The 13,446-nt window shown below is 36.1% G+C and overlaps 1 protein-coding gene across 2 annotated transcripts in view; it reads left to right on the forward strand.

Moving 5' to 3' along the window:
• Positions 1–13,446, forward strand: part of KIF4A (kinesin family member 4A) — a 101,392-nt gene that overhangs the window by 9,057 nt on the left and 78,889 nt on the right. For both annotated transcript variants that reach the window (XM_012736231.3, XM_012736232.2), the window contains 4 exons: positions 1,802–1,992; positions 3,365–3,457; positions 4,243–4,409; positions 4,674–4,768. In XM_012736231.3, coding sequence (XP_012591685.1) covers positions 1,802–1,992; positions 3,365–3,457; positions 4,243–4,409; positions 4,674–4,768 — 546 coding nt within the window. The remainder of the gene's footprint in view (positions 1–1,801; positions 1,993–3,364; positions 3,458–4,242; positions 4,410–4,673; positions 4,769–13,446) is intronic.

Genomic DNA, 13,446 nt, shown 5'->3' on the forward strand with positions numbered 1-13,446 from the left:
GGGACTACAGGCATGTGCCACCATGCCCAGCTATTTTTTTTATATATATTAGTTGGCCAATTAATTTCTTTCTATTTATACTAGAGACGGGGTCTCGCTCTTGCTCAGGCTGGTTTCAAACTCCTGACCTTGAACTATCCGTCCGCCTCGGCCTCCCAGAGTGCTAGGATTACAGGCGTGAGCCACCGTACCTGGCCAGTTAATGTTTTTTTTTTTTTTATAAATAGAAGGAATACACTGTAAAATAATAAAATGTATAGTAAAGTAAATACATAAACCACTAATACAGTCATTATCAAGTATTATGTACTGTACATAATTGTATGTGCTAAACTTTCTATGACTGGCAGTGAAGTAGGTTTGTTTACACTAGCATCACCACAAACACGTAATGCATTACACTACAATGTTATGATGGCTATGACGTCACTAGGCACTAAGAATTTTTCAGTGCCATTATAATCTTATGGGACCACCATCATATATTCAGTCTATGTGACTAAAACATCATTATGTAGTGCATGACAACATGATAATTGAAGTTAAAGTGAGAATAGCCCATATATTGTCTAATTGTTTCTTTTTAAAATCTTGCTACAGTTGTAGTTGGGTTTAGCTGCCTCTAATTGCTGTCAAAACTTTATGAGATAAAAGGAAAATGCCCCAGGTAATAATAATTTGGATTATCTAACAAAACAAAATATAAAAACTGATCTATAAAAGAAACATTTGTACTGGAACTAAACTGAAACTGAAATATGTTTAGTGGGTCTTTCTGCAAACAATAACAGAGGTGACAACAAAAGACACAGCCACTGTTTAATAGTGCATTCTGTTCAATAATTTAGAAAATGCAAACAAGGAAAAAAAGAAAACACAAACTAAAAAATCCTTTACCATCCTGTTACCAAGAAATAAACATCAAAATGTTAATAATTGATATTCTTTTGATTTTCTTCTACACAGAACATTTACACTTAACAATTATTTTAACCTGCTTTTTTACAGTTAACTTTATTATGAACACCTTTGAATGAATGAGTCTTTATCAATCCTCCATAAAAGCAAAGGGTATATATCACATTGAATCATACTTAAAGGATGATATTTTTGTGAGGAGCTTGATAATATGGTCCAGATACATTCCAAGATTCAGATAGGAAGTAGATACTTTTATTGTCTGTAAAAACAATGTTGTTGCCTTTTCCAATGAAGATTCTGTTAATCAAAGAAATACATGCCACAATCCCTCTTTTTATGCAGCTTCTAAGACTTTCATTTAATTACCATAAGTTAGAATTGCTTGGGGTAGGGAGATAGTAGAATTATAAAGCTTTGAGTGGCTATTGACAGTATCTTGGCCACCTTCACTATCTCAGTCCTATATTTTTTTTCCAGCATATTACAGGGGTGCAAATGTTTAGGTTACATATATTGCCTTTGCCCCGCCCAAGTCAGAGCCTCAAGCATGGCCATCCCCTAGATGGTGCACACCACACCCATTAGGTGTGAATATACCCATCTCCTCCTCCCCACCTCAGTCCTACCTTTAATTGTTTGACTTCTTAGCTTTTAAAGGGCTATCAAGAAGGGGATGCATTCTGAGGGTTTTTTTGTTTGTTTGGTTGGTTTTTGCTTATTTTGATTAGTGCAAAGTCATGTTACCCACAGAACTTTTCTTTATGTCTACCTTAAGAAAACAATCTCAGTTTTAGTACAAGTAATTACTGAAGGAAATGGAATATATTGAATAGATGAAAATGTTTGAATACTACTATGCATGCGACTTTTATTTTGCCAGGATATAATGCAACTGTTCTGGCCTATGGGCAAACTGGCTCAGGAAAAACCTATTCGATGGGAGGTACATATACTGCAGAGCAAGAAAATGAGCCAACAGTTGGGGTCATTCCTAGGGTAATACAACTGCTCTTCAAAGAAATTGATAAAAAGAGTGACTTCGAATTTACTCTGAAAGTGTCTTACTTAGAGGTAAGTGATTTATCTTTAATTATTCTGAATTCAAAATTATCTTTGTAGAAAAATAAATCCAAGTCAGGTTTTTCCTGGCATGACTCAAATTAGTAAATTGCATTTTTAGTAAATTACTTTTTAATAAATTGATAGAGAAAACTTACTGGCTCAGTTGGATCTGGCTCCCATACAATTCTTTCCTTGGTGTTAGAATAGTCTATTTAATCTGATTATTAGAGGAATTGGCATTGCCATATAAGAAGATGATATAAATTCTTTAATTCCAGTTTTTCCTCTATTACTGATTCCCTGTAGAGTCCACAAAAAAGTGTTTGCTTTCCCTTTCCTGTTTTGAGGCTTAAATGATAATGCTGCTGCCTCATAAAGAATGTTATAAAAATCAGGTGAAATACTGAACTGTTTAAGTGGTGATAGAGTATGTTAACTCAACAGATATTTATTGAGTACCTACTATGTGCCAGGCCCTGTTCTAGGCACTTGGATATATCAAGTATTTGGGATATATCAGTGAACAAAACAGATACAAATTTCTGCCTTTATGGGAGTTTATGTTCTAGTGTATATTAATATGCAAGTAGACTGGCCAGTTATATCTAATTAATCTCATGACACCAAAAACACATGGTTAGGGAGCTAATGGCTTCTGGGAAACTAGCTGGTCAGTTCTATAGCAGTGATGTTGTATCTTTAAGGGGAAGTAATTACACTTATACAATTTAAATATGCGATTATAAATTATATGTGAATACTTCATCCTGAAGCTGAATCTCAGCATGTTAAAGAGGGGAAGTTAACATCATTAACATCATTTCTTCAGTCTCTTGATTAACCTAGTCACAGCCAAGGTAAATGAATATAAAAATAACACAGGAAATTGGTATGTTAAATAATACCAACAACAATAATAGCAAATATAGTGCTTACTATGTGCTAAACACCGTTCTAAGCACTCAAAGTTCTGCTTGCTGTTCAAATATTAGTTGCCACTTCTTCCTTTTGCACCCACCCCAAAGGACCCATCGTTCTCATTTTAACAAGATTAGTGAATGTGATGCTATTATAACACCATCAAAGAATTGAATTTGGGTATCCATGTAACTTTTCATATGTCTATTCCTAAGATAATCTGTTTTAAGAGGGCAGTCTCAATTATGTTACAAGTTATATGTGAATTTATTCTTGTAGCATATCAAATGATGATTTATAGGGTTAATGTCCTTTTTATCCTAAAAATAACACATGTTCATTGTAAACAAATTTTTAAATATAGAAAGTCACAAAGAATTTTAAAAATTACCTATGATCCCACTACTCAGAGACTACAACTGTTAACATCTTGTTTTTGCCACTTTATTTTTAATAATACCAGATTTACAATGAAGAAATTTTGGATCTTCTATGCCCTTCTCGTGAGAAAGCCCCTCAAATAAATATACGAGAGGACCCTAAGGAAGGCATAAAGGTGTGTTTGTCTCTTATTTCATGTTATTAAAAAATGTTGACAACATCCCTTTTATTTGCCACTGTGGTTTTAAATAGCTACTAACATCTCAGTCTTTCAGATTTTGGGTGGTTCTAATTCCCTTTATTAATCTAGAATTTCTAGATGGGAGCTCTAGTGGGGAAGAAAGGATGCATATTCAATTTTATCACCTTGTTACTTATTGAGAAATGCTAATATCCATTAAATATTTTTAAATTATTTACAGAGTTCTGAGGCTGAGCAGTCCAATATTGTAGCCACTAGCCACAAGTGGCTATTTAAATTTAAATTAATTAAAATTGAATAAAATTTAAAATTTAGTTCCTAAGGCATACTAGCCATTTATCAAGTGCTCAATAGCTATGTAGCCAGTGACAACTGTATTGGACAGCATAAATGCAAAACTTCAGAACAGTGTTATATACCAGCATGGGGCATACAATAAAAGATCTTGAAAGAGGGTCACCTTCACTTGGAGCTCCCTGGAAGGCACCTAGCAATTGTCACCCTAAAATCTAGAGATCTTTTCTAGGTCCAGTATTGGCTGACACCCTCGTTACTGACATTCCTAAGGAAGATTGGAGACCTTGGTTTCCAGTGATCTTCACAGAGTTGCTGGTTAAAACAGTCCTCATTACCATACCTATTCTGTTTGTTGAGGTTCTACTAGAACAAGGCATTTTTTTAAACCACCAATCCCTATATTTCTGATCAAGCATTTGAAATATGAATCATAAGGGAATTTTTTTCTTTCTTGGAATTAGATTGTGGGACTCACTGAGAAGACTGTTTTAGTTGCCCTGGATACTGTTTCCTGTTTGGAGCAGGGCAACAATTGTAGGACTGTGGCCTCCACAGCTATGAACTCCCAGTCATCCCGATCTCATGCCATCTTTACAATCTCCATAGAGCAAAGAAAGAAAAGTGACAAGTAAGTTAAAATTTAAAGAGTCAAGATTTTTTTTTATTAACTCCAAGAGTTGAGATTTTTAATACTAGTTCTATTAAGGTTGAATGTTAAGCTGTTTCTTCAATTGAGAAATCATCAGACATCAGATTGTGGGCATTAGTGACCAATGTAGCCATTTTGACTGACTTGAAAAAAAATGAGAGCTGACAGCTGGTCAGCTTTGATACTCAGCTACTCTCAAGCTTGTGGACCATTCTCACTTGTGTCTTCCTGTCATTATTACAGGAATAGTAGTTTTCGCTCCAAGCTACATCTTGTAGACCTTGCTGGATCAGAAAGGCAGAAGAAAACCAAGGCTGAAGGAGATCGTCTAAAAGAGGGTGAGAGAGTAATTAAGGTCACAGTTGTAGATAAAAATATCTAGTACTCATGATGGTATTATTGGTGTATTGACTGGGATATTTCAGATCACATTTTAACAGTAACTGCAATTTAAGTTTGAGGCTAATTTCAGAAATAGTGAAAAATTATTTCTTTCCCTTGCACTCATTGTCTAATTCAGGTATGAGATTTTTATCTGGCTTGTGGTTTAATTTCATCTGGTCCAGGCAAGTTTTAAGTTTTAGTTTAGTTTTATTTTATCCCCAACTACTTATAATTAAAATCAATGTCCTGATTCTGTCTTTTTAAGTATTCACTCTCCCTTCCCGATGTTAGCACATATAAACCTTATCAGCATGGTTTCCATATCTTCATTCAAGTTGTTGGATTTAAGTGATGAAGCTCCTAAGGCTAGAAGAACCCTATGGTGTATGCTATTAGAAACCTTCCTCTAGCAAGATAGTGACCTGGTAATCTGCATGCTTTGAGAATGGTCCTTCAAGTGATTATTAATCCATCTAACAAAAATTAAACATCCGGCTCCTATTTCTCAATTTGTTTCTTAAGGATCTCATTAAAGATTTCATCAAACGCTTTGCTAAGTCCAGATACACTATATTTACCATATTTCTCATAGCTTCTACCTTAGTAATAGTATAAAAAGAAATAAGGATTAGCTTAAATTTACTTTTTCTTAGTGAATTCAAGCTGACTTCTAGTGCTTATTCTTCCATTTCTCAGTTCTTGCAAGCTGTACTTGTAATAATCTAGACTTATATCAAGCTCACTGGTCTGTAATTTATGGAATTAACTTTTACCCTTTTTTTGAAAATTGAAATTACACCTGCCCAGTCTTCTGGAACATCTTTCTCCATGATTCCTCAAATATCATTGACATGGTTTTAGCAGTCTCGTTTGAAATTACTCTCAGTTCCCTTGGCTTTAATTCATCTGTTCCAAGACGTTTGAACTCTTATTAAAGTAGTTGAGTTTACGCTTACTACCTCTTTATTCATATTGGGCTTCAGTTCCCTCTTGGGAACTAAGAAGGCAGAAGCAAAAATAGTAATTGAGGATTTTACCTCTGTCATTTATCATTATTATACTGCTGGCACAGGGCAGAGACCTATTTCTTTCTCATTTTGTTCTGTATTTAAAAGTGCCCTTTTTGTTCTGTATTGCACTTGAGATTTAGCTTTCTTGACACTATTTTTAAAGGTTCTTATACCTTCTTTATCTTCTTTTTGGTGTTCAGCTCCAAGTTGTTTTATTTAACAGCTTTAGTGAGATATAATTCACATACTATAAAATTCACCCATTTAGACTGTACACGCCAGTGGATTTTAGTATATTCACAGAGTTGTACAACCGTCACCACAATTTAATTTTAGAACATTTCATCACCTCAGAAAAGAAGCTCCACATCCATTAGCAGTCACTCCCCATTCCCACCACCTTCCCTAGCCCTAAGCAACCACCAACCTGCAGTTCATATTAAATGTAATCATACAATATGTGATCTTATGTGACTGGCTTAGCATAAGGTTTTCAAGGTTTATCTATGTTGTAGTACTTTGTTCCTTTTTATTACTGAATATTCCATTGTATGGATACATCACATTTTGTTTGTTCATTCATCACTTGTAGCCAATTTTGACTATTATGAATACTGTTCTATGACCCTCCATGTGTAAGGTTTTTTTTTTTTTAAATTTTTTTATTTTTTTGATGTAGGGTCTTAACTCTGTTGCCTGGGCTAGAGTGCAGTAGTGTCATCATAGCTCACTGTAATCTCAAACCCCTGGGCTCAAGTGATCCTCCTGCCTCAGCCTGCTGACTAGCTGGGACTACAGGATAACATCTGGCTAATTTTTAAATTTTTTTATAGAGATGGGATCTCACTATTGCCCAGGCTGGTCTTGAACTCTTGGCCTCAAGCAGTCCTCCTGCTTCAGCCTCCCAAGGTGTTAGGATTACAGGCGTGAGCCATGGCACCTGGCCTGTATAAGTTTTTGTGTGGACAAGTGTTTTAATTTCTTTTGGATGTATACTTAGGAGTGGAATTGCTGGGTCATATGTAACTCTGTTTAACTTTCTTTCTTAAAAAATTAAGAAATAATTAAAACACCATAACACTGACCCTTTTAAAGTGTAAATTCAGTAATTTTTAGTATGTTCATAAGGAGTTATATAATCATCACCACAATAAATTTTAAAATATTTTCATCACCTCACAAAGAAACCCATACCCATTAGCAATCACTCCTTATTTCCCCCCAACATATGTTCTCTACTCCCTACCCTGGGCAATAACTGATCCTCTTTCTGTCTCTATAGATTTGTCTATCTTGAGCACTTCCTATAAATGGAATTATGTAATATGTGGTCTTTTGTGACTGACTTCTTTCATATAGCATGATGTTTTCAAGGTTCACCCACGTTGTAGCATGTATCGGTACTTCATTCCATTTATTTGCCAATCTTCCATTGTATGGAAATAACGTGGTTTTATTTATCCATTCATCCATTGATGGACATTTGGGTTGTTTCCATTTTGGGTTATTAGGAATGATGCTGCTACAAGTTTTTGTGTGGACATATGTTTTCATTTCTCTTGTATATACCTAAGAGTAGAATTGCTGAGTCATATGGTAACTCTGTTTAACTTTTTGAAGAACTGCCAGACTATTTTCTGAAGCAACTACATCATTTTTTGTTTTCACCAGCAATATATAAGGGTTCTAACTTCTCCACATTTTCCCTTATTATGTCTTTTTAATGATAGCTATCCTAGTGGATATGGAGTAGTATCTCCTATGGTTTTCATTTATATTTCACTGATGGCTAATGATGTTGAATATCATTCATCTACTCATTGACAATTTGTATATCTTCTTTGGAAAAATGTCCATTCATATCACATTTAGGTCTTTGACCCATTTTGAGGTGATTTTTGTATATGATATGAGATAGTGATCCAATTTCATTCATTTGCATGTGGATATCCAGTTATCCCAGCATCATTTGTTGAGAAGACTATTCTTTCTACATTGAATTGTCTTGGCATCCTTGTCAAGAGCAACTGGACTCTCTATTCCATTGTCTATATGTCTATCCTTACGCCAGAACCACACTGTCTTAATTACTATAGCTTTGTGGTAATTTTTGAAATTAGGAAGTATGAGTCCTCCAACTTTGTTATTTTTCAAGTTTGTATTGGCTATTCTGGGTCCCTTTCATTTCCATATGAATGCTAGGTTCAGTTTGTCAATTTCTGCAAAGAAGCCAGCTGGGATTTCCATAGGGATTCTGTTGAATCTGTAGATCCATTTGGGAAGTATTGCCATCTTTTTTCTTTTTTTAGGCTGAAATGCCATGGTGCCATCCATAGCTCATTGTACCCTCCAACTCCTGGGCTTGCCATCTTAATAATATTAAATCTTTTGGTGTATGAACATCAGATGTCTTTTTTTAATTTAGATCTTCTTTAAAATCTTAAAATATTTTTTTTTAATTTTCAATGTAAATTTTATACTTTTGATAAATTTATTTCTAAGTATTTAGTTCTTTTCAGTGCTATTATAAATGGAATTATTTTCTTAATTTCATTTTCAAATTATTTATTGAGTTTTGCATATTGATCTTGTATCTGCACCTTGCAGAACTTACTAGTTCTAATAGTTTTTTTAATAGATTCTTTAGGATTTCTGTGTACAAGATTATGTCATCTGTGAATAGACTTACATTTACCTCTTTCTTTCCAGTCTGGATGCCCTTATTTCTTTTTCTTGCCTAATTATCCTGGCTAGAACCTCCAATACAAAGTTGAATAGAAGTGAGAATGAATTTGCCTTGTTCCTGATTTTAGGGGAGAAACATTCAGTCTCTTACTATTAAGTTGCTATTAACTGTGGGTTTTTCATAGATGTTCCTATCAGATTGAATAAATTCTCCTTTATACCGAGTTTATTGAGTGTTTTTATCATGAACAGGTATTTATCAAATACTTTTTCAGCATCTGTTAACATGATCATATTATTTTTCTTCTTTACTGATATTGTGTATTGTATTAATTGATTTTTGGATTTTAAGTCAACTTTATATTCCTAGAATAAACCTCATTTGTTTTTATTCGTTTAGTAACTTTCCTGGACTAATTCTGTAAACTCTGTATTGCCTGTAGTTTGCAATCACAGAAGTGTCTGCTCAGTTAATTTGGTGGTTAGCTAATGATTGGTCTCAGATTTCCTTGTATGCCTTGAACCTGTAAATTGTCCAGCATTTACCTAGGGCTTTGTGTTTGTATTTGAGCATGACTTCAACACTCAGGTACTTTACAATTTTGCCTTAGCCTTCATTGCTTGAGCACGGTGTCAAGTCAGCCAGGGATGCAAGATTTCTGGCTTTCTAGGTCTTTCCTGAGCATGTGCACAGGGCTTTCTAGATCTCCAGAAATATATCTGTGGGGAGTGGGCACTGTGGCTCGTGAGTGCAGGCTTTCGGGAGTTGAAAGAAGAGGCGGGTGGTGGCCGGCAGATGAGACATGTTCTTTATAATTGGGGGGATGCAGCCATGGCGAGAGCATGGCCAAGAACATGGCGAGCACTTACATATGGCTCAGAACAACAGTAGCAACATTCCATGGGAACGCATGATCACATGGGTTCATATAGGAGATAGCACCTTGGTTATATAATTGTATTGACTCACGCCTCAGAAAGCCAGTTAAAAACACACTGGCAATTATTTTAGTTTGGCCTAAGAAACCTATTGCCTATACAGATAAATTTCCCTTATAACATCAGAACTTTTTAAGGCCCTCTATACACACTTCATTCCACAGATCTTTCCTTCAAGCTTTTGGCCAGACTGTTATTTAGCTGTGATTATTAAATTTAGTGTGTATCTTTATCAGATGTTTTTCTATGTATATATGTGTGTGTACGTATAGTATATAGTTATATGCCTTTTAAAATTCTGGCATTGCTAAATTTATTTATTTCCTTTTAATTACATGGTTAGTACATGAATAAATTCTTACTATTAAAATATAAACAATGCAGATGATGATAAAATCTCCCTTGATTTACTACCCCACTCTTTTTTTTTTTTTTTGAGACAGAGTCTCACTTTGTTGCCCTGGCTAGAGTGAGTGCCATGGCGTCAGCCTAGCTCACAGCAACCTCAAACTCCTGGGCTCAAGCAATCCTCCTGCCTCAGCCTCCCGAGTAGCTGGGACTACAGGCATGTGCCACCATGCCCGGCTAATTTTTTCTGTATGTATTACTTGGCCAATTAATTTCTTCCTATTTATAGTAGAGACAGGGTCTCGCTCTAGCTCAGGCTGGTTTCGATCTCCTGACCTCTAGCTATCCGTCCGCCTCGGCCTCCCAGAGTGCTAGGATTACAGGCGTGAGCCACCGCGCCCGGCCTACTACCCCACTCTTAATCCAGAAGTAATCACTTTCATCTGCTTTGTAGGTAGCAGTCAAGATTTTTTTCCTATACTATATACAGTTTTATTGGTGTTTCCATGTTGTTTTTAAAGATAAATGCCGTCATACTACACATATTGTTTTTCAACTTGCTTTATCTTTTAGTGATATAGCTTTTTTTTGTATTCAGTATATGTAAGTCTACCTCATTTTAAAAACTGCTATATAGAACAGTATATAGAGTCTACCTTGTTTTATTCCCGTTTTTATTGACATTTCAATTTTCTAATTTCTGGCTATTGTGAAATGATCCCTCACTAGATAGCCTCATACATGTTATGCATGTGAGAGTATTCTCTATCAGGCGTCCTCAAACTACGGCCCACGGGCCACGTGCGGGTGTTTTTGCCCGTTTGTTTTTTTACTTCAAAATAAGATATGTGCAGTGTGCATAGGAATTTGTTCATAGTTTTTTTTTAAACTATAGTCTGGCCTTCCAACGGTCTGAGGGACAGTGAACTGGCCCCCTGTTTAAAAAGTTTGAGGACCCCTGAGGTTATGTATCTGGAAGAGGACTTGCTGGGTTGAAGGGCATACACATTTGAGATTTTAAGTGTCATTAAATATTGCCCTCCAAATATTGCCTCAGTATTCATTTTACCTGTAATATACGAGGATATATTTTCTTGTACTGTTGACAATATTGGATATTAATTGACCTTTTTATTTTTGTCTATCTTGTATGTTATTTTTAAAAACTTATATTTCCCTAATTATTTGTAAGATTGAACATCTTTTCATGTTATTGGCCATTTATCCTTCCATTTCTATGAATTGGCTGTTCATACCCTTTGCTTATTTTTTTTCTTTCAAGTTGTATTTTTCTTATTGATTTGTAGGAGTTGTTTATATATTGTAGATATTAGGCCATTGTTACATATATTGCATATATTTTTCTCAGTCTCATTTTTAAACTTTATTAATCTTTTCATTCATGTCTTCTGTGTGTTTATTGTCATATTTTTCTTTTTAGAATATATATTTTTTTTTTTTTTTTTTGAGACAGAGTCTCACTCTGTTGCCTGGGCCAGAGTGCCATGGCATCAGCCTAGCTCACAGCAACCTCAAACTCCTGGGCTCAAGCAATCCTCCTGCCTCAGCCTCCTGAGTAGCTGGCACTACAGGCATGCACCACCGTGCCTGGCTAATTTTTTCTATATATATTAGTTGGCCAATTAATTTCTTTCTATTTATAGTAGAGACGGGGTCTCGCTCTTGCTCAGGCTGGTTTTGAACTCCTGACCTTGAGCAATCCACCTGCCTTGGCCTCCCAGAGTGCTAGGATTATAAGCGTGAGCCACCGTGCCCGGCCTTGATGTTCTCTTTTAATAGGTGGCTTTATCCTATATATTTTTATCTGTGTGTTTGGACTTATTCCTGCCATGTCAGTGACTACTAGCCCACTGCCTACTCCTACTCTGGTACCACAAGCAGTTACTTTGACCATTGTCCCAGGGCTTCCTCCTGTTTTCTGAATCTACTACCTTCAAATCTTCAGTACTCCTGGTGTTGGTACCAGCTTTTTATTTACAGCAGGTCTCTCCTGTGTGTGTGTGTGTGTGTGTGTGTATTTATATATTTTTAATGTTAGTCTGAGTCATCCACTTTCGATGTCTCGGGGATTTTGTGCAGTTTCTGATCTACCAGTGATAGATTCACAGGTGGTTGGTGGCTTTCCCACTTGGCAGCATCTTAAAAGACTTTTAGGGACTCTTAAAGGAATTTTATTCAGTTGTGACAGAGGGTTTTATATGCACATTTCCGGGTTGCCCATCTCAGCTTCAGAGCTTCAATTTCCTCATTAATAAAACAGGATTTAAGCCAGGCGCGGTGGCTCACACCTGTAATCCTAGCTCTCTGGGAGGCTGAGGCGGGCGGATTGCTCAAGGTCAGGAGTTCAAAACCAGCCTGAGCAAGAGCGAGACCCCGTCTCTACTATAAATAGAAAGAAATTAATTGGCCAACTGATATGTATATATAAAAAAAAAAATTAGCCGGGCATGGTGGCGCATGCCTGTAGTCCCAGCTACTCGGGAGGCTGAGGCAGAAGGATCGCTCGAGCCCAGGAGTTTGAGGTTGCTGTGAGCTAGGCTGATGCCACAGCACTCACTCTAGCCTGGACAACAAAGCGAGACTCTGTCTCAAAAAAAAAAAAACAAAACAAAAAACCAGGATTTAAGTATATACTCCCATAGAGTTGTGGAGATTAAGTGAACTCATATTTGTAAAACATGTAGCACAATTTCTAGTAAATATTAACAGTAGCCGCTTCATAATTATTCTCTCTTCTGTGTTTTTATTTCTGAGTAGTGGCTACTGAGGAATATGAAACCCTACTGATATTTATGTACAATCTCAGCTGAACTAAGACACCTAACCTTGCTAGGGTACTTGTCAACATTTAAGGTAGATTTTGAGGGTGGAAGAGGCTTTTAGGGATATGGTTTATACCAATGCAATTAAGTTTTCTGTAGTTACCAAATTGCCATTCCCAAAGACAAGTTCCCCACCATTAGAGGGACTCATTTTCTACCTATCAAGAGCTAAGAAAGTTGCTAGCTTCTAGAATACATTCAGAGGGTGGAAAAGGCCCATCAGCATAATGTTACATGTTGCCTTACTGAGGAGGGAGGAGGTGTAGTCAAGTGTCAGATTTGATTTGTAAGGCAAAGAAATTTATGACAAAATCACAGTTGAGTCCTATATCAAGTGGGAGATGCCAAGAGCTAAAGGGAAACTAGTGAGAAAACAAGAGGTATGTAGGAAGCAGACAACAGAGGAAAAGATTTTGGACATGTCGCATATGGTGTGCATATTAGAAAAGTCCAGGAGGAAATGGGAAATTCAGGGCAAGAACTTAGAAGCACTATCTGGACTGGAGATAAATATTTGGAATCTATGGGTAGGAGAATTGTGTAGAGAAAGACTAGATAATGAGAGAGCCAACACTAAATATTAGTGAGGAGTACTCACATTTAAGAGTCAAGGGTAAAGGAGTTAATTAAAGAGGTTGAAGAGACACTGGAGGATTGTAGTATTAACATGTAGAAAATTAAGGTAATAGTTTCTATGAAGAAGGGACTATCACCTGTGTCAAATGCTTCAGCATGATTACATAAGATGAAGGCTGAGAAGAGGCAAAGGGATTTGTTCATTGAGATTTTTGGTAATGTTTGCCTGAG

This window comes from Microcebus murinus, chromosome X (assembly GCF_040939455.1).
Source record: "Microcebus murinus isolate Inina chromosome X, M.murinus_Inina_mat1.0, whole genome shotgun sequence".
NCBI classification, from domain to species: Eukaryota; Metazoa; Chordata; class Mammalia; order Primates; family Cheirogaleidae; genus Microcebus; species Microcebus murinus.